Here is a 22283-nt window from a genome sequence, read left to right as displayed (position 1 = left end):
CCAAAATAGAAATGCAGGTGCCTTAGATCATCTTTAATAGATTTATGGGGGGGAACGTGACCCTCTTCATACACTGGGTACATAAAAATAGAGAAATGTCTTTGATACTCAAGAACTCTGTGTGCTTTGAAACTACCCAACTAAAGCACTATGAATTTATATGGGATATACCTAAATGATTATTTCTTCTTAGTGCAAGATCAAAATATATATTTCCATCAATAATCACATATTTTGAGATTTAAATTTATTCTGATATTAACTTCTAGATGTTAATGTGTTTAAAATAGTTTTAAAAATGAATCATGCAATCAGCTATTACCCACGTTTGTTAGTTCCTTTTCAAAAGCAAAGTAGTGAAACATTAATCTGAATATTTATTGTTTTTGCTATGTTTTAATTAACGTATAAGAATAAATATCCTCATATGATGAAACAACTTATATATTAAAATTACTATAACCAGAAATAAAGTTGCTGTCTAATTGTCGAGTGGTCTATATAAGAACATATGAATGCACATGTATTTGGGTGTGTGTGTCTGTGTCTGTGTGTGTGTGTGTGTGTGTGTATTTCATTTGAGGAATAATGTAGTATTGTTTCATTCTCACTTTGAACCATCTGTTATCATCAACTTCTACTGAATTCTGTATTAAAAAGGAACAAAATGTGGTAGGGAAAACGTGATTTTTCAGAACCATGTTGCAGAAGACCAAAAGAAAGTAAAATGCTATTTTTGGGGTGTCTATTTAACATGAACTGTAGAATACATCCTATTATAAGCATCCAAAAAGGGGGGAAAAAACTTCATGAGATCAAAGTCCAAGTGTAACTGCCACTTAATTTATCTGTCTTTACAGACAAAAGACAGTTTTCGTCACTTTCAAATGATCCAATGTCTTTTATGACAAACAGGGTTTGCAGTTTAATTTACAAATAGAATTATAAGTATGGCATCACTGCTCTGCCAAAGCAAATGACAAACAGAGTAGAGTTTTCAATTCATGCCATCCTCAGCAGGATAGAAGAGATTAAAATAAAACTGAAATAATTTAAACAAAACAAATAAATGTTTCAGAGAGTTGAAGGAGATCAAAGTATGCATTTTCTGACCCCACTCTACAAGCATTTCTTATTATATTGACCAATGTCATCAGATCATTAATTAAAAGGAGAAGTGCTGGCAGGTGGCAGGAACCAGAAGCCGATAATTGGCCCCCTTCTTCTTTTTGCCTTCAAAAACTTCCTTTTTTCCCCTTGCAATATATGCCACTAGGCAGACAGAAATGCCTACTTTGTAATATAATGATTAAGATGAGATGAAGAGACTCTTGCGTTTAAAGCTGCTATGCTTAATGAATGCAGCAAGCTTTATAATTATGATCTCCCCTTTTCCTTCACAATAAGAAATATGACGTTCCACTCAACATTTCCTCAATTGTCAAAAGCAAGTAAACAAACAAACACAACAAGACACCATTAAATGGGAAATCTATAGCTGATAACTTGTTTGTTGGGGGAAGGTACTCTTTTTTTTTAACTTAGCAAGGAAAAATAAGTAATTCAAACAAAGAGGATAAAACCAACTACAGTAGACTTACCACTTCACTTGGTAGATTGCTCAGGTCATTAAATGGTGTTTCCAATGTATTTGTGTCAACATTTAGCATCACCACATCCTCCAGTGATTTACTTTTGACTCTCTGAATAAGGAAAAATATCCATGTAAGCATTTGAGGCTTCTCTTTCTGATTTTCATTAAAAAGTTATTATATTCTCAACATACAAATCTAAATGGTAAACGAACAAGCAAACAAACTAGGGATGAAGCAATCTATGTCACAAAGAAATAAGCCAATATTTCTATGGCAGCATTGTGTATCAAGAAATTTCTTTACATAATGCATCGTTACCATAATTAATTAAATTTAGAGTACTAGAAACAATACCCATCAAGACTATTTGTCACTGCCTGAATAGGATCTCCTTGTTCAAGAGACTTCTGTCACTGTATAAAACATTTATCCACTATTTGCCTAGCCACTGTGAGAAATAAGATGCTAGAACAAGTGGACATTTGATCTGGTTCAGCAGGGAACTCCTTAGAACCTTTTTTTTTTGACCAATGCAAGGATAGACTGACATAGGCTTACCGACTTAAATAACAGTAAGAAATAGATGACATATTATATTCTCACATGATTGTGTATGTTTAATATATACAGTATGCATGTCCCCACTGATACCATGATACTATTGAACAGGCTTTCTAGAATTGTTCACTCTTTTAAACTTAACCCGTATGATCCTAAATCAAGCAAATCAGTACAGAAATCTTTCTAGTGCCAGTTTTGAGCAACGTCTATGCTGGATGAAATGGCCCATTATAAGGTTACTTCCTTATAATAGTTTTGGGCCATTTTTTTTCCTTTACTAGTTCTCATGCACTGAACTTCTCAAATAATTGCAGGCATATTGGAAGCAAGCACGTGATCCTGCCTGGTTCCTCCCTACTCCATAACTTTATTCCCTTCCACACAGAAGTCTAGATATCATTAAATGGCACATTGCCAGAATAGCTTGGGAGAATGGTCAGCATTCCATTTTGATGCTGATATATTTAGGACTGCTTCAAGGGCTCACATGAAAGGAACTATTCTCCTCCACTGTAGCTAATGAAGATGAGAAGTTCTCCCATTCTGTTTCTCAACTATAGAGAATCTCATATAAAACAAAGGAATCTAAGGTTAACAAACTTGCTTTTTTCCCCTCCTATCCTTCCAATTACCCCTAAGTTTCATTTTTAAAAAATATTTAAGCCTTTTCAGGAATAGTACAAGAGATCCAGTTAGGCTTTTAAAAAGCTTACACATTTTAACATATAGCCATGGAGAAAGAGAAAATTACTTACCTCCATTAAACTGAAGTGAACTCCAATTAAATAAGGCATTGGTGCACTGAAATTAAAGGAAAAAAAGAAATATATCATATACTGGAAAGATGTAGAACTGCCATTTTATGCGAGTAAGCATATTTGCCAGCTCTAAATATTAAAACACCCAAAAACCTGTAAGCTGGAAAATTCTGGTTCAAACCCTAGCTATCATTACAGCTATAAAGTAAGGAATAACACAAGACTATCTTGCAGAGCTGTTGCAAACCTTCAACAGCTCTCACTTCTTCAAAGTGTTAACTTTACCAAATGGAAACTGCAGTCTTCTCCCAATATTTTTTTCTTATGCATGCAATTTTATATGGTCACTGATCCATCTCTCAGTTGAGTCTCAGTATATATTCAGAGGACACCAACTGGATCATCCCCATCTACTAATTACTATTTTCTACCTCCTACATCTAGGCAATTTAATTATTTGCTTAATAAAATGTTGCTAATTGCACTGGATGAAGAAATCTCAGGGTGGAGATAAAACCCACAAACAAATCAATATGAAAGCACTTATTAGATAGATAAAACAGATAAATAAAGGAACAAAATGCTAAACTACCAACCGACTTGGATAAATCGTCAGGTCTCCATGTGATATTAAAAGAAAACAAATGCATGCCTCTCAGCCAGGGTTTTGAGAGAAGAGAGTTTCATAAGCCAAACAGAAAACTCTTGTCTCACATTTGCATTTCTTCCAATAAAGGGAAGGTGGAGGAAAACCCCTCTCATCAAATTTTTATATTTAATATTTAGGCAGGTGATACAACACAGGCTGTCCTTTAAATATCAAGGTCCCCAGCTGTTTTAAAGCTACCATGAATACTTTGAACTCATCAGAAGTGACTTCAGTTCCTGTAAAACTGTAATAAATTGGTCAGTTTGGGCTACCTAGCAAAATGGGAAAAATGAAAGGCCTTCACATGATCTTCCTAAAAGATATAAAGCTTCTATTATTTTATATCTACTACTACATATAAGAAGCCTAAAATAATCTGGCATTTTTGTAATGTGACCCTCCCCAAACCTGAGCAGTTGTTACAGGGGAAGGGGCAAAAACAAACACATGAAAGCAGTAAGTGAGAAATATAGAATGTTACAATGAACTGTTAAACAGTTTTGATCTACAATTGTCCATTACTGTTCCCATGTATAACTTTATATTATTATGATCATACAGTGAAATTGTATTGAAATCTAGCTGTATGTAATCTGTATCTTCAAACTCAAAATGTTGGGTTTTTATTTATTTTACCTAAATTGCTCTACTATACGAATAATATATTCTTGAACAGCAGTGGATTACATTGAAATAGCAAAGTGCAAAGTGACCATGAAAATCTTATTCAGGAATTCTATTGTGTAAGAATTATGTCTTCTACTACTATATACCCTTATGCAAAGCAAAAAAATGTTCTCTTAGGAAGGGAAGGGAAGGGAAGGGAAGGGAAGGGAAGGGAAGGGAAGGGAAGGGAAGGGAAGGAAAGGAAAGGAAAGGAAAGGAAAGGAAAGGAAAGGAAAGGAAAGGAAAGGAAAGGAAAGGAAAGGAAAGGAAAGGAAAGGAAAGGAAAGGAAAGGAAAGGAAAGGAAAGGAAAGGATTAGACGATCAATACACAGCAGGGAAAAAGATGAAGTCTTGATGTATATTAAATGAGTAAGATTGACTAAAAATGCAACTGTGATTTAAAAAATATAACAACAGTATATTTGTAGATTTAGTACATAGTATTCGTTTACTTGTACATGTTGTGGTTTTTAGAAAAATACAGCATTATATCACTTTCAGTTTCAGCTTTCTTTCAGTTTCTAACATTTTGGCCAAAGTTTTGTCAAATTTGGTTCTATTTCTCTGTTTAGTTCTATTTATTCATTATTTCCGCAATGAGATGGAAATGCAGCCAGTGCTAAATACTCAGGTAATTCAGCCAATAGCCACAATAACTATGTATACTTAAACTTTGTGGTTTTTTTCTTTTAATTACAGTATATAATAAAAAAAATTCAATAGCCCTTAAAACATTTTCCCCTTGTGGAAAATTATTATTATTATTATTATTATTATTATTATTATTATTATTATTATTATTATTATTATTATTATTATTAGCATACCCATATTTATGCACAATATATGATAGTCAAAGAAAATGATCTGAAATAAGTTGAAAGCATTCCCAGGATATTCTTAAAATGTTTGTCTGGTTGTTGGTTTTTTTAAAAAAATCGTATATCATAAAGCTTGCCCTGAATTTTACCAAAGAGGTGCCCATTTTGATGGTATTGATTAGCTGTCAACGCATAGTCTTTTCTGCTCAGATGCACGTGGCCAGCAAAATACAAGGGTCATAAGAGGGACTCAACAAGGGAATGAATGATTTGCAACATAGGGAATGTGTATTGGGACCAATTTATGTCCCTCATTCATGACATGCATCATAGGCACAGATGACCTAACATCAAATTCACCTGAGAAACAATGATATAGTATCACAAACCAGCATGGGGTTCTTGGTTAAAGCAGATAAAGCCAGACTAACTTACTTACTTACTTACTTACTTACTTACTTACTTACTTATTATTTATTTATTTATTTATTTATTTATTTATTTATTTATTTATTTATTTATTTATTTATTTATTTATTTATTTATTTATTTAGATTGATATACCGCCCTTCTCCCAAAGGACTTGGGGCAGTGAACAGGGCAGTTAAAACATGGCATACAAAGTTAAAAATAAATTAAATTAAATTTAGCCCCAAACCAAGTAAATCAAATTCTAAAATTTAAAATCCCAATCCCTCAGTCCAGGCCGGCAAGCTCGAATAACCAGGTTTTCAGGTCACGGCAAAAAGAGCGAAGGTTGGGAGCCATCCGGAGCTCAACAGGGAGCTGATTCCAGAGGGCAGGCGCGCCCACAGAGAATGCTCTCACCCTGGGGGCCTCCAGCCGGCACTCACTGACCGACGGCACCCTGAGGAGGCCCTCTCTGTGGGAGCACACAGGACGATGGGAAGTTGACGCCGGCAGAAGGTGCTCCCGTAAATAATCTGGACCCATGTCATTTAGGGCTTTGTAGGTCATCACCAGCTAATTGCTTATAGCTAATTGCTATAAAGCTTTCTCCAAAGCACCTGAAAGCAGGACAAGAAGCAACGGATGAAAACTAGTCAAGGAGAGAAGCAACCTAGAACTAAGGAGAAACTTCCTGACAGAACAATTAACCAGTGGAACAACCTGCCTCCAGAAGTGGTGAATGCTCCAACACTGGAGGTTTTTAAGAAGAGACTGGACAGCCATTTGCCTGAAATGGTATAAGGTTTTCTGCCTGAGCAGGGGGTTGGACTAGATGACCTCCAAGGTCCCTTCCAACTTTATTATTATTATTATAACTATACCGTACAATGAGCGTCTCTGCATTTGCGGAGCAGCAGAGGTAGAGGACCTGGCTCACATCCTATTTGACTGTTGTTTGTATAAGAGGGTGAGAGACAGGTATCTTGGTCTATATACCAAACGAATGACCCATTGGGATCCCCATATCAAAATAACTTACCTTATGTCCGGCCAGAACTTGAAAATAACATCCAACGTAGCACAGTATTTGAACAAAATGATCCAGTTAAGATCTGCATATGTGGGACTGATTGGGGTAGATTGTAAGGGCGACTCCGAAATATAATGTTTCCATATTTTATCTATATCTTAAATTTGCATTTTATTACTATTTTAACCTAAATTGTATTTTAATTCCATTTTAAATTGTATTTTATCAAATTCCATTTCAGATTGCTTTTATCTAGTTTTGGTGACGGTTTGTTGCTGGAACTTTGTACTTTGATATGGCCCAAGGGCTAATCAATAAAGTTGTTGTTGTTGTCAATTATTATTATAAATATGACAATAAAACTTTCCTTCATACTTCTCTAATACACATTTTTATAATAAATGAAACAGAGATATATACAACCTAAATGTAATCTTATGACCACCAGAGTGATATTATGCTACATATTCTATTATTCAAAATGATACCAAACACATTGAGGAGGCTGTATCAATAGTATTTTCCCCATCTAATGATAGTTCCCACCTTGTGAATTGGAACTACGAAGTTAAAATTAGAGATTTTATTCTGAACACAATGACCAGCCCATAAAGCACTTACATTTGAACCCCCTTATTTTTGTGGCCCTCAGAGCTTTGGAAATTATACTTCCAGATTTCACTCTCACAAACAAACAAACAAACAAACAAAATCCCACAATCCCAATCAATAAAAAGCATTGAGTTTTTTCCATAAAAAATCAATTCACCCTAAATAAATGCTTCCAGAATCTTAATCCACATCAGCTTTTGTATAACACAACATTGCCATCCCTGGTGTCAAAGCTGTAAACATTGGATGTTCCCGCTCTGACAACTGATGAAAACTGCAGCCACTTCCACTTTGCTTTTAACATGCTTTTTCTTCTTTTTAGAAATCAGGTGCAGAAGAGGGTTTGGGATGAATGCTTGAGCTCAGCTAGCCATAATAATAATAATGCTACTCTATGACAACTCAAGGACGAAGAAAGCCCGTGTTTCAGGCTAATTGGAGAACGTGATTTATGACTGCTTATTGGGGGTGGGAATTGCAATTTGTTACTTTGTATCGGGGCAAGGGGATTTAGTTTTGGGTTCAACTATGTTATGCTGATACTTTGTTTCCTGAATAAAACATTCTTTAAGGAAGAATTCTTGCCTTGAAGTTATTTTGATGGGTTTCATTTATCGCAGGCATGTCAAACTCGCAACATCACATGTCATGAAACATATCATGACTTTTTCCCCATTGCCAGCAATGGGGGGGGCTGGTTTCGTTGTGATGCATACGGCCCGTGGGCCGGCAGTTTGACATGCCTAATCTATCAGAACCATGACACCTGCCTTCAAACAAACCAAACAATAACAAAGATAGTTCAGCTTCCCAATGACAACAGTTTGCCATTAAGTACAGAACCAGTTTTGCAGTTTACAGCTTATATATTAGTCAGCTCTATGGTTTTGAATTGTGACTCCAGTGTAAAATTGAGGATAATATAAAAAGTTGTAGACTTATGATTACAGTTGTGAATTTGGACTGGAGGTTCCTAGCTATGATAATTTTTTCTAGATAAATCAGCCTCCTTTTTCATACATGTATGAACTGAAGTAGCAATATATAATGTATGACAAAGAACAGACAAAAGATATACAAATGATTCTGTATTTTGTACTGCTTTACAATTATTACAAATGTTAGGAGTAGTTATATACACTGACAGCAAACTAATGTAAGAATAATAAGATTTTTAGGTTCTTGGGAAGCATACCAATTTACAATAGAAACGATGCCAGAAGTTCTTTTCTGAAACCCACTGAGCCAAACTGCATTCGTGAAATTGTCCCACCCAAGAATGGAAATGTGATTTCCAAACATCAGTCCTTTTAATTGTAGCCTTCTAAGAGGCTGAGGAAGGTAGTTGAAGACTCTTCCAAATCCACAAGTCATAGAGAAGGGAGTGGCAGAGAAAAATTAGCCCTGCTCCCCAAAATCACATCTTTCTTTTTGCCTATGGCTGAACTCTTATTAGAACTCTTCTGTTTTCAAAGCAAACACTACAATTAAATACAGTTCTTAAACCAATAAATATTTTATATGAAGTAAAACAAATTGGTATTAGTTATTTATATAACCTTTGCTATAACCATCCAGTGTCCTGCCTTGATAAGTCAATTTATGGGCAGTTTAAATACTGTAAAATTAGATTCCTATGTTTGGTACTACTTCAACAAAAATTGCTTCATGTAAAATGGCTATCTCAGGGAATGTTTACTAAATGATGAGTACCAAATATATTGCTGTTGGGGATGCTACTCAGAAATTGGAACATTAATCTATACAGTCCGGTTTTACTTTATTATCAATATATTTGAGGATCATATCAATAGGATTGTCACTATGACTTGTATTAACAGCTTTGCATTAAGGATGTACTTCTTGGTAATGTACACAGTATTTCAAATCGATTAGGTTCTCAGGAAATCTGAATTTTCTGGCCTATGTTCCAGAACTAACATTTAACACTGAAGTACAAATCTATATCCCATTTACAACAATGCATTGTTGATACATATTGTCTGCCATTATAGACTTTTGAAGTAGTTGTGTTGATATATTAATTTGGTGAGCTTTTTTCATTCAACTGTAATTAAAATTTTAAGTTATATTATTCCATTAACTCTCTTGAATGTGCATATACTTTTAGCAACACAGCATTTATTCAAAACCACTGGGTACTATTTGAAGTATGTCCAAAGTACAATGACATATTATCTTGCATTAAAATCAAAATGCAGTTTTTTATTTAAAAACAATGCTTGACATGAATCAGTTTTTTCTTCATATTTTATAGAAAAGTAATACTGGGAAAAGCTTGGCATAAACTGTTTCTGATTAGTAATTTATATAATTAAAGAACATGTCAGACACTTAAAAAGAGAAAAAATAATGACAATTAAGACACATGCATGTTCTTCTTCTGGCAATCACTTATCAACTTATGAAATATATATATTAATCCAGTCCATCATTTTCCTAAAATAACTGGTTATCTTACATAAAGTATGAACTAGAAAATTATTATGGTTTTTATTGTGAAAAATGTTCTACAATAAAAACAGGGAGAATTTCATAATGAATCATTATGTAGCTTTAAGTAGAATTCTGTAATCTTTTAAGAATATTAATAGAATTCTTAAAACAGATGCTTCATTGTGAAACACATAGTGTTATAGGTAAGAAACTATACCAAGAAGTTATTAGTATTGTTTTTTCTTGTTTAACAATTAAGCAAATCCAAAATCTTTCAGATGTTTTGGTACTTTTGGTACCAAAATAAATCTTAATTCTCCAGTCAGCAACGAAGCAGAACCTTCAACACATGACACAACTTGATAAGTTGCTTTACTCCAGATAAACAAGAGAAATCAAGCTGTCTATAAATCTAGGGTTTAAATTCTAGGCTTTTCCACAAGGCCACAAATATTTTCAAGTCAACAGACTTTTGGTCATTCTTTTTCTGGCCCTGAAAGTTAGACACATCTACTCAGTATTTACATAAAATTTTCTCTGGTCTGAGCATCACTAATTTCTCCTCATTATAAAATAATGCTATGTGATTGGACACTGGTTCTGTCAGAAAACATTTCAGCTTTTCTGAAACCTTAAAATTTTACTGTGTATACTTTTGCACCAGAATATTTATATGCTGTCAGTAGATTGGATATAGCAAAGAATGAAATTATTTCATCCTGGAAGGGGAATGCTCCTTCTTTCAGCTATGTTATTTTGAAGTTCTCTCTCTGCCCTTTGATTTCAATTATTTTTAAGCCTGTTAAATCATTGCTTTCTTGATTGGGACAATTATATTAACTTATAAGAAATTTAGATAAACTATGGTCATGAACCTGTTGTAGAATCTTGGAAGCATTTGAGCTATTTAAATTATAGATCTATTTTGTACTTGCATGGTAACATATTAAAAGATATGAAAGAAGCTGTGAAATACCATATGTAGCACACACAAAATATCTGTATTAGTAATGATTAGCAATGTTAAATTAGTAATGATTAGCAATGGGGGAGTTCTACTCTGGAGGTGGCTCCTAGATCCGCTTCTCCTCCTACTGTCTGCTCCCCATTCATCCCTCTTTTTTTACCAGTCATATTGATGTATTTTCTTTGTTTTCTTTTTGGTTTTTTAATTTGTTTTCACTTTGTTTAAAGTTTCCTTTTATTTCTTCTTTTTTATTGTTGTAAACTGCCTAGAGTAGCCTCATGGCGAGGCAGGTGGCAAATAAATTTAATAATAATATTAGTAATTATGAAATGTAATAGCATTCAATTAGTCTGTACAGGACCTTTTAATTACTTCCTCTCAACAGAGAAACATTCTGAGCCATATTGGTATCTCTACATCCATTTGGAACATATAAAATAGAAAGATAATACTAAATTATTGTTTTAAATTTTAAATTTGGGCATTATATTTAATCGTTTTTTAACTTTTGTATTCTGTTTTGTATTTATTGCCCTGTACACTGCCCTGAGTCCTTCGGGAGAAGGGCGGTATAAAAATATAATAAATAAATAAATAAATAAATTTTGGATTATGTCTCATCTCTGTAATTCACCAACTTTTAAAACCTAGTATTGTAAAAATAAGCCGTGTAAGTCATATAAGTCATGTTTCATACCTTAGTCCTGCAGAAGTACAGTTTCAGATATTTTTATCTGTATAAAGCAGTGCCAAATGTGGCATGTTTTTAGTTAGAGTCTGTACTACTACAACTGGATTTAATGTTCAAATGATCCTATTTATTTAATTAAAAGGCAACAACATATTGTCTTGTTTAATTATTAGAGAGATGAATAATACATATTTAGCCTCTTACCAGCAATAATCCAGGAGATGTGGTGGGAGCACCGGGATGTATATATGCTGCCAGTACATTGGATATAGCAATGCAGCTGACCCATGAACACAAGCAGTTAACTAGAATTCAAAGCAGACACAGAAAAAGAGTAACATTATATAAAAGAGAAACAAAATAAAATATTGAATTAATCCTGTCAGGAACAATAAAAACCAAAAATTATGTATATACAATATTCAGATTGAATTTTGAATTCAGTGTTGTACACTGAATTTCCATGTACAACAGAAAAGTTGTATTCTGTCAGCCACATAATGAAATATCACTAATAATCATAGTCTCATAAAGAGATGTGAAATACTTTCTACTGTAAAGGAAGCCAATTCAATCTACAAATGTTTCTTTATATATTGATTCATATGAAGAATGTTGTCCCTCAGAAAGAAAGAAAGTAAATTGTACTAAAAAATCTTTCATGCTAAGGGATTAGATTCATAGCAGAACTTTGGGGTTTTGTATATCATTTTGTTTGATAAGTTTATAAACTTCAGTTTTACACACATAAAGAGTGAGATAGAGATAGAAAATATGGGAGATTGGAACAAGATTAGCTCCAAAAGAAAAGTTTCCAAAATGCTTATTGATTTTCAGAAATACAGCCGGTATTGTATGAACATTACAAATAGCTATAACAGATTTAAGCAGAAAAAAGCCAACTCAAAGCCTTTCTCTCCATGTTGCAGTATTGGAAATGCAAATAAAATACAGTAATAAAAGACAGTTACATTCTTCCTAGTAACTTATCTCACACAGAGTTAAACATGAAGAATTGTTTTGCACATGTACATTCCAGGATTTTCTTTCAACCAACTATCTTGAACTAGGTCAGTAATCCATCTAGACAAGAATTTGCCAAAAGTCTCACTACAAGGTAATATTACTGTTATTGTTAAAGTTGTGTTCTGAAAGATATGTAAAAGAAATGAAAAGTACATGAGGCATTTTCCACTGCATGGAATCTGTTAACACAAATGCTTCTTTTCCCCTCCTACATACAGGTAACTGATTTGGCAGCAAGAAATTATGTGGCAGGTGAAAGGTTTCTTCTTGTTATTAAAAAAATCAAGCAGTCCAATTATTTTATGTATACTAGTCTACTAGAGAGCAGCTTCCATTTTTATCATAAAGCAGTTTCAGTTTTTGTCTCATAGCACAGTGCCAAGTGATTCAAACTAAATGAATACAAAACAAACAAACAAGTCTGGATTTGCTAGGATCTTACCATACTAATAAAAATTCCTAGGATTGTGAATCCCCCCAGGATTTCTGCACTAGATAATAGCTCTGGCCTTATCAAGGGACACCTCAAATGGATTTGTGAGTTTATTCTTCTTCACATAGTAACAGTTTATACTATCAACATCATTCCTTAAAGTACAATTGAAATAAATGGTTAAGGATAAATCTCTCTTCACACAGAAGTAGGGTTTATACCATATAAGTACATCTTTTCCTCCTTGACAAATCATTTTCTTTATATAGCAAAGAAGCAACACTTTACCAGCAAATAAACCAGGTTATTTTAAGTTACTTTGTATCAGTCAGGCCAACAGACATTTAAAATGGAAGGGAAGAAATATGATAATTGTATGTGATAATAACAGCATAATTGTGGCTTTCCTACTGTTTCAGTCAGTCAATCAACTAACATTTAGAATCACTGACACAAATATACCATCACAATATTACTAAACTGCATAATTATGCTTATGGAACTTTAAGGATAATATAGAGTTACACAGAACTACATGATGTAAGTGTTAATACATAATACTATGGGGAAAAAGCTAAAAACCAAAATCAACACAGAAAAAGGTAAAATTATTATATCATATTGGGCATTGATATTTCAGCTATACCCACTAAAATGGGGCACATTTGCAGCATAATGGCTGCACATAAAATAAAGTGCACATACATCTAATAATAATAAGTTATAAAACAACAGTGTAAGGACTAAAATAGGATTAAACCTTCCACAAGCCACAAAGCACCACTCTCCTCAAAAGGTTCCAACTCATCAGATGATTTATGCATATACATTCCTGTCTTACCCTGAGTGGCCTTTAACCTCTCCCAGATAGTGACTACAACCACTCCAAGATTGCATCCCATCTTAAAGAAGCAATGGTCTTTTTAGTAGAAGGAAGAAAGAAGGGGCCCTCTGAGATCTATCTTGTTTGGTTTGAGGCCAGAATAACCTGAGATAACACTACCAGCTGCAGTTTTTGCTATGCAGGGAAGGTATGGCAGAAGTGGCCCAGGTACAGAGAACAAACACTATGCCAAGGACAATATCCTAGAGAGAAAATACTATTAATACAAGCAAATGGGATCAAGCTGGCACTACTTTAAAACCTTCCCTGAATAAAATGCTAAACAGGAGTCTTACTTTTATTTAATGAGGGGGTTAAGTCTCTACTAACAATTGTCCCAGAAGCCCCAGTCTGTTTTACAATTCACAAAGGGTACAAGGAATACATCTTGCACATAATACCGAGCACTTCTTAAGTGTTAGCCTAGCTCATATTATTAAGAGAGCTATTTGAACTATGAGGGAGATTAACAACAATGTGTTTCTGAGGACAAACCTATTGCAAAGAAAGCCAGATGTAGCCAGCAGATGAATTTCACATGAAACAGATCCTAATTCTCAGAAGGCACTGTATGGTCACATTAGCCAGAATATAATCTACTGCTCTGCTTTCTCTTTGTAAATCTCTTCTTATCAACTATGTATTATTTCCTGATGCCATAATAACGTACACTGAGAATTCTGCATAAGGATCTTTTATAGCAAACATGCCAGAGGACAAAGATATAAAAGCACAAGAATGTAACTTTTCTTATCACTTAAGATAGTGGATCACACAAAGGAAAGCACCTGTACATTTTACTATACAAACTAGGGCCATATTAATGAACAAAAGAGCCAATCTATCAATTCCGTCTATGTAACTTAAGTGTCTGATGTTCTGCAAGTTGCACAAAAAACAACTAAGCACAGCATTTTTCTGCCTCATGCATTGGCAACTCACAATTCAGTTGTTGAAGATCCCCTAGGTAGCCTATCATAGGCCTGTCAAGAACATGACTGAAAAAGAAAAAAAATAGCACAGGATTCTACAATGCTGCTCCTGAGTGTGATATGTACAGTAATATCAACAGATAGGATAATTCGGAAGAGAAAGAGTATGCATGTAGACATATGCATGCTCACATACACATATATATTAGGCCTTTATGAAGTAGCATCATTTTGCAGAGGCTCCTCAATGCCAATTGATGGGTTGAGCTGATTCTATGTGATGTCTTGACGCTGAAAAGCAAGGTACCTAACTATGATGTCTGAAGGTAGACCACTCCAACTGGCTAATATATTTCAAAGCTATGTGGCCTTTGCAAAGCTATGTGGCCTTTGAAGGTCTCTCATAGTTTGGTCTATGTTAAGGCACCAGACTGTGAGTTCAGTCCTGCCTTAGGCATGAAAGCCAGCTGGGTGACTTTGGGCCAGCCTCAGCTCAACCCACTTCAAAGGATTGTTGTTGTGGGGAAAATAAGAGGATGGTGGATTATTAGGTATGTTTATGACAGCCGCTGTGTCCACCAGTTAAGTGATCACCCTATACAACCTTCCCAGTTGTCTTCTGACGAGCAAAGTCAATGGAAAAGCTGGTAGAAGGTTGCAAATCATGGTCACTTGGTGTCTCACTTAAAAAGATTGTAAAATAAAGGTTGTAAAATTAGATGTGGAAATGTGATGCCTCACTTAATTACCACCTCACTTAACAAATTTTCCTGTATTAATTGTGGTTGTAAGTCGAAGACTAATCTATAAAGTTGAGGTAAATATAAATAAATAACCAATGTTTTTAACCTAAGTTTCCTATAGAGACCTGGGGGTGAAAAGGGGGGAGGAATGTGCCCCCATATCTTTGTATATTGTGCAGATAAAAGGCAAATAGAATGTAATCAACAATTCAAAATTAAATATACACTTACATCCATACACACAATGAACCCATGTAAAGCCTTAAAAGAATGCGTCACTTAAAATTTCAAAGATTTCAAAGCATCCTTTTTAATATGGTTCCATTTTTAGGCACTGTATTGATACTGCCAATGTACATCACATCAGCCATTTTATTGGCTTCCAATGTTCTTCTAAGTGTGCAGAAATAAAGTAAAGCAACCAGCAATTGCAAATTGTGGGGTTGAAGGATTTGCTTTTTTCATGTAGAGAAGGTGAATTTCCTGGAAATAATGTATCATAATAATATGGCTGCCCAACTCATGAAAATGTGACTTTGGATGGGATACAACAGTTAAGGAAGTAACACTCCTTTACACAGCCATGCTTATGGCTGAGGCATGGTAGCCCAGATGTATAAAGCAAAGGAATAAGCAAGGAATAAGGAATAAGCAAATCAAGTTCTAGACCTATAAGACAATATTATAAAATGAAATACCATGGGCAAAAACTGTATCTTGCTGTCTTCACCAAACAGCAGTGCCATTTCCAAAAAGGAGTGGGACACTGAACTGGGTGTAGCCAAAAAAGCTCAAATGCTTCTGTCAGTTATTCCTACCTCATGTTTTAAGAAGCTTTTATTTCTTAAATATGAATGCAATCAACAAACCAAAAATGTTTCAGAAAATTCAGCTTCCAACTTTAGAATTCTTCAACCATTTATTTTATGAATTTTCAACCTAAATTAGGAGCAGAGAAGATGCTTTTAAAAAACATGGTAAAACAACAAGAGATTACAATTTTGAACTGCATTATATGCTCTCATTCAGATTAATATAACAGGATTAAATATGGAAAAGAAGAAAGTCTGAAAGCTCCTGAGGGATATCATTAGGGCAAATTGCCAAAGAATGAAACATGAGCCAGTCAGGAAAAATTGGAGGCTACAGTAGTACCAAGGGACTTAAACATTCGACAGTTGAAGCTTCAGTAATGTGTGAACTGAGGGTTACTGTATCAAGAGACTCTGTTCACTGACACATGGAATGTCACTATTGACCACCAAACAGCCCAAGCTTGACAGGTATGCTCCAGTCAGCCAAAGATGTCATAATTTCTTAGTTAAGCTGGCCATTTCTGATTAATTTTTGTTTCCTTACCTCTGTAGAACAGCTGCAATTTTACAGAATGCCATTATCATCTGCTTTGCTGCTTGCTGTTTAATTGCTGTTTTCTTGCTATAGAGGTAATTTAATGTTTCTGCAAATGAATAGCTTGCAATTCTCCATAATGTGTATTCCTCTGGATGCATTTCCAATTACTTTCCCATACAATTTATCTAATAGTCACTATTCTAATCATAGTTCTTAAGTCATTAAATACAATGCTTTCTAGTAATTTTTACAAGCAAACAGACAGGAGATTAGATATTAAACCCCTAGCAACTCTACCCAGGAAATGGGTTAGTCATGGGTCTCATGCCTACTGATTAGTAACAGCTATTTAAAATAAGGATGCAGCACAGTTTCACTTAACCTGAACTACCTTTTACTGAATGCTAGACTTCTAGACTGTACTGGACAATAATCTAGAAATATAATCACTATCATAAATAAAAAAACTCAAGACCTTTCACAATCTGTTCTTCCGGTAATAATTACTGCATTTAAGATTTCAGGTATTTTCCTGAACTTTGCTATCTTTCTAGCGCTTTCAAGAGTGGAACAAACTGAAATACCTGAAGATGAGTAATTTTTTTAATAAGTCACTGAACACAGATGCAAATTTCTGTGGACACAAGTATATAGTATTCATAGTGGTATATTAATTCTTATAAAAAGATATTAATTAATAAAGACAAAACTCACCAAAAAACAAACTCAGATTTTAGTTTTAGTCATTTGTTATTTATTTTTCTCCCCTAGAACTACAACCAACTTCAGAGTATATCCAAGTTGGATATACTTCTAGAGAACTATTAATCATTTTTAATTTTCAAAAATCCCTGTTAATCTAAATAGGGGGTGAAGGGTGATATGAGAAAAAAGTACAAAAGTTTTATTTTGCAGCATAACAATCTATGTCTTATTTTAATTGAAACACAATTTAAGGAAAAAAATAGTAGAGGGATTTTAGCTGGTCTCAAGATAGAATTCCTTAGCATCAGCATCCATACCTATAACAAAATGGGCATTGTGACATCAAGATGCTAACTACATCCTTTCTTTGGTATTTGAGCCATGGTGTGACTTACAACATCCCAGGCAATACTTAAGGTTGGAGTTTGCATCACAATGTCATGATGCATGTTGTGCCACTTGTTCCTCTTAGGATCACTATAGCCATGTTAATCCCAATGGATACCCTGATGAACACTTGACAGTCTGTAGATATATACACTGCTTCAAAATGTTGCAGAGGTAAAACAATACATTTGAAATATAAAACTACATCACAGCTTCAGAACATATTAATCTGATTACTTATGCTAAAAATTATCATTATAATTTATTCTAAGAGTTAGAAATATAATGTACACTATTTCTATACTGTATATTTATTTTATATATTTATAGAGTAATTATATATTTAATACTGTAGTAGTGATGTTCATTCACTGTATAACCAAATTTGCAACATATACAATATGAAAGATGGTTCGTTTACCATGTGCACCATCGACGTCAGATGTTTAGACTGAATTTGGCATTTTTATCCACTTATCAAGTCCTTCCCAAGGACCTGAGATAGACAGATGTTGTTGTTTGATGGTATTAAAGGTATGATTACTATTATTATATTATTAGATATGTTGGCCTTCTATGTACAGTATTTTCAGTCAACTCAAGGTGGCAAATATACATAATATCAAGATAAAATACCAATATAGCAAGGGGTTTCTATGATAGAAGCTATAACATAAGCTACTCTAGCAATATATATTACTAAATTGTGCAAATCTAAATCTAAAATATTACAGTCTATGAAGTAAAAATGCACATCACCTAAAACAAAATAAATAAAACAAGGGATACATCTGTATATTGAATCTGAAGTGGTTAATAAATCAGAAGTAGTTATTCTTGAGACTGGTTATACCTTGAGGATGAGCTCGGTAGTCTTCATCTCTTTTTTAAAAAAAATTAGTTTGAACTGAATTTTCAATCTACTCATCCTTAGATCTTAATATGTACTACTTGTATCTGTATTCCTGCATGTTTTCTGCCAGAGAAACAAGACCAGCTGTTGATATGCAAGTACACCAAGGACATAAATCATGCCTCGTAATATTCTCATTTGAAAAAGGATGAGATTTGAAGTTGTGTACAAATGATGAACATATAATTGCTAAAATGTACAAATTTTTGCTCAGATTTGAAACAGAAGAAGAAGCTAAATAATTCAAGATTGTGCTAAGAATTTCACTTATAACATACAAATCAACCAATGGGAGAGAATGTGGCTAAAGGGATTGAAAGACACATTGTGTTATAAATTAAGAGAGAACTTTTTAAAGATCAAAATAATAACTTTTTTGTTTGGATTTATGGAAAACCAATGAGAAAATACTTATGGAAGACTCATTTTGTATATGGTAACTGCAATGAGACTATTTCAGTGGAAAACTACAATGAAGAAGTGGATTGTGAAGAACTTACAGAAATGACAAAACTGATTGTTTAATCAGGGATAAGACAATAAATATTTTTACAAAAGACTGGTAACCTCTTATGGACTTTTTGCTGACAGCAGAAAAAATGAATTTGTCATTTATGGATTATGATTACAAAGAGTTAAAAATCAGAAGAAGGGAACCATGTGGCAATATTAGAGAGGAGAAATAATAAGTTTGTAAGTGCTGTAAAGAAGATGGAAAGTTGCCCTTTTATAGCTCTGTTCTTTTTTTCTATCTGCATTGTTTCTCACATTTTTTCTTAATCTTCCGCTACATAATTCCATATTTTTTACATATGTAAAAATCTTAATACATTTTTTCAAAAGAAAAAAGAAAAATGTACATTGAATGATGACATTTTTCCTGGAGATAACTGATGTGTGGCAAGTGTCCTACATAACATTTTTTATGCATGAAAACTATTTCTGTACATGTGAAAGGGAGAAAATACGTTGCAGCAGAAATAATCCTGTATGTGATACTTCATATTGAAAGATCTATGGCACATTTTTTTTTCAAAACTATCAGTTTGCAAATGTTATTGCAATTTCAATTGCAAAGTAAATTGGTAAATTGCCATATTATATCTGGTACCCATCAAGATTCCCTATCTCAGATTATTACATTTCTATTTCTGTTTGTTGACAAATAAATAATAAATAATCTCTTCCCAAATAGATGAATATAATTCATGGCAAGAAAGAAACAAAAATAAGCACGCACTCTATTAATAAATCCTGTCTAAGTGATTGGATTGAAATATGGAATGTAGTATTTTTAAAAAACTAAAAAGAACATTCTTGCTAAGTGTTTAATATAGCTCTTCGGGAAAGTGATATTAGGATAAAATACAATACTCTTATGGTTGATATTAAAGTTATTCAAAGCATTGTATTCATTGCTCAATGTATTCTACAATTCTTTTATATTTTGTCTGGGGATATTTTTGTCTAGCTTTCCCCAACTGAAAACTAATCTTAGATACTTTATGGTTTGACAGCACATACTCTATCTTGTCAGCATTTTCACGAGTGCTACAACCTCAAAAGTAATAGCTGAGAAGATGCAAATAGGGAACCAATGTGATTGTTTGATGGAGTAGAACTAGGGAACAATGGAAAAAACATCACAAATGATACTTATTTTTCAAATTAGAGCAGCAGAAATTCAGAAGGAATCCAATATCACAATGCGTAAGATATACAATACCCATAAAAGTATGAGACATTTGGATGCATGAAAGGATATTAAGAAACAGTGAGCATCTATTGCAGGAGTACACTATAAAACCACTGGACAATTGTTTTTTACCAACCAATTAATTAATAAACATATTTTTTATTTTTAATGTGACTCCAAACTAGATTTGCTTAAATTTTTAATATTATGTACACATATTGTATATACCAGGGGTCAGCAACCTGAAACAGTGAAAGAGCCACTCGGAACCGGTTCCCTCACAAAAGGAAAAACTGGGAGCCGCAAAAAATGTGTGCGCATGCGCATACATGCGCACATGCGCAGAACGGTTTGACTGAAGAGTGCAGCCAAGGCGAGATATGCACCTACCCTGCATATTTGAATTGATTGGTTGAACTTTTTTAGTCCCACTTTTTTTGGGGGGGGGGACTGCACATGGCAGAGGACTGGGAGCCGCAGGAGACGGCTGAAAGAGCCACATGTGGCTCCAGAGCCGCGGGTTGCAGACCTGTGGTATATACAATGAGCAAGATATTCAGAAGTACATCATTATCTATGGTGGAAAAAAATTACTTTTTATATTTTCAGAGATCACTTACACATAGCCCTAGACTTATGACCATTCATTCAGCCCCTATTCAAGTTACAATCAGGATGAATGAAGGGATTTATAACTGGTCCCTGAAGTTATGGCAGTTGCAGTCCCATGAACAAAATTGGGGAACTTGGCAGGTGACCTGCACTTACAAAAGGGGTGCTTTAACTTTACTCACCCACCTTTCTCTCCCCATCTATGTCCTTTCCTCCTCCCCACTCTGCAACTCCTATTGCCCTAGCTGACATTTGCCATCTTCCTTCTCCTGCTGCTGACCTAACATGGCCACTCTGACCCTTCACAAGGCAGTTTTGGCCTTATGAAGCTTTCTTCGCCTGGTTGCACACAGTGGTATGCCAGAGGAAGATAGCCTCGTGGGGCCAGCAGCTGCCTCACTAATGGGCAGGCCAGGAATGCCTGTTAACAGAGGGAACAAGAAGGTGGCAATGTCAGCTGGGGCAGCAGAGCGCAGGGCGGCAGGGGACTCAGATTGCAAGGACAAGTGAACTCACGGTCCCCCAATTTTTAGTCTGGTCCTTTAACCATTAAAACAAACTGGCTCTCAGGGTCAGAATGGGAAGAAAACACCAGCCATATTGTGCCAAATTAGAAACTAATATTCCACAGTGGGATTTATCATATAGAGAACTAGGAGGTTGATTTGTTTAAGTTTTGTTTTTAATAAAAACCATGTTTGCCAAATCCACCTGGTATTATTCCCTACATATAACCTTCTGCTTTCTTATATACTGTAGCAATAAATAAACCACCCTGTGAATTCTATTCTGTTCTTTGGCAGAATGCTGTATTTCTGTACTTCTCTCTTACATGAGATAATTAGGTCTGAATACTGATAAATGATTCCAGATTCAGGCTGCTATAAATACTGAGGTGAAGAGGTGAAGAACTAGCGTTATGAAACAGCTCACTGCTTACTTTTTCCCTTTGTACTTTCCAGTAAGCTATTTGTGTCTCTGAAACTACACCTAAGCCCAATGCATATTCACAATCTCAGATCCAAGGCCAATCCAAGCTGAAATCAAGTACAAATCAGTTCATGTTTCTACTCACAGCAGGTTTTTTTTCAATCTTGGCCAGCTTTTTGCATTAGGAATACTGATTTTTCAGTATTCTGTATCTTCCAGGACACTGAAAGATTGATATTCCCATGGCTTGAATTTTTTACAAGGCAATCCTTCACTCTGCCTCCTCCTCTGTCTCCTAACTGGGTAAGGACAGCTTGGAGTGCCCATGGTCTGGCAACTAAGCTTGCCAATAGCTTAAGTGTGTTGTCTGAACCATCCCCAGATGGTGCCCCTTTTTGAGGCTCCACTCAAAAGTACAGGAGGATGCAAGGCACAGGTCCAAGGAAGGAAA

At 34.5% G+C, this 22283-nt stretch overlaps 1 protein-coding gene across 1 annotated transcript in view; it reads right to left on the bottom strand.

The window, feature by feature from the left end:
* DENND1B (DENN domain containing 1B) overlaps positions 1 to 22283 on the bottom strand; it is a 219192-nt gene that overhangs the window by 72500 nt on the left and 124409 nt on the right. Inside the window, exons 10-12 of the mRNA XM_081323441.1 lie at positions 11424 to 11524; positions 2912 to 2957; positions 1602 to 1703 (exon numbers count right to left, since the gene is read on the bottom strand). Coding sequence (XP_081179567.1) covers positions 1602 to 1703; positions 2912 to 2957; positions 11424 to 11524 — 249 coding nt within the window. The remainder of the gene's footprint in view (positions 1 to 1601; positions 1704 to 2911; positions 2958 to 11423; positions 11525 to 22283) is intronic.

Source organism: Vipera berus (assembly GCF_964194415.1).
Source record: "Vipera berus genome assembly, chromosome: 3".
NCBI classification, from domain to species: domain Eukaryota; kingdom Metazoa; phylum Chordata; class Lepidosauria; order Squamata; family Viperidae; genus Vipera; species Vipera berus.
This window is presented reverse-complemented; position numbering and strand designations above follow the sequence as displayed.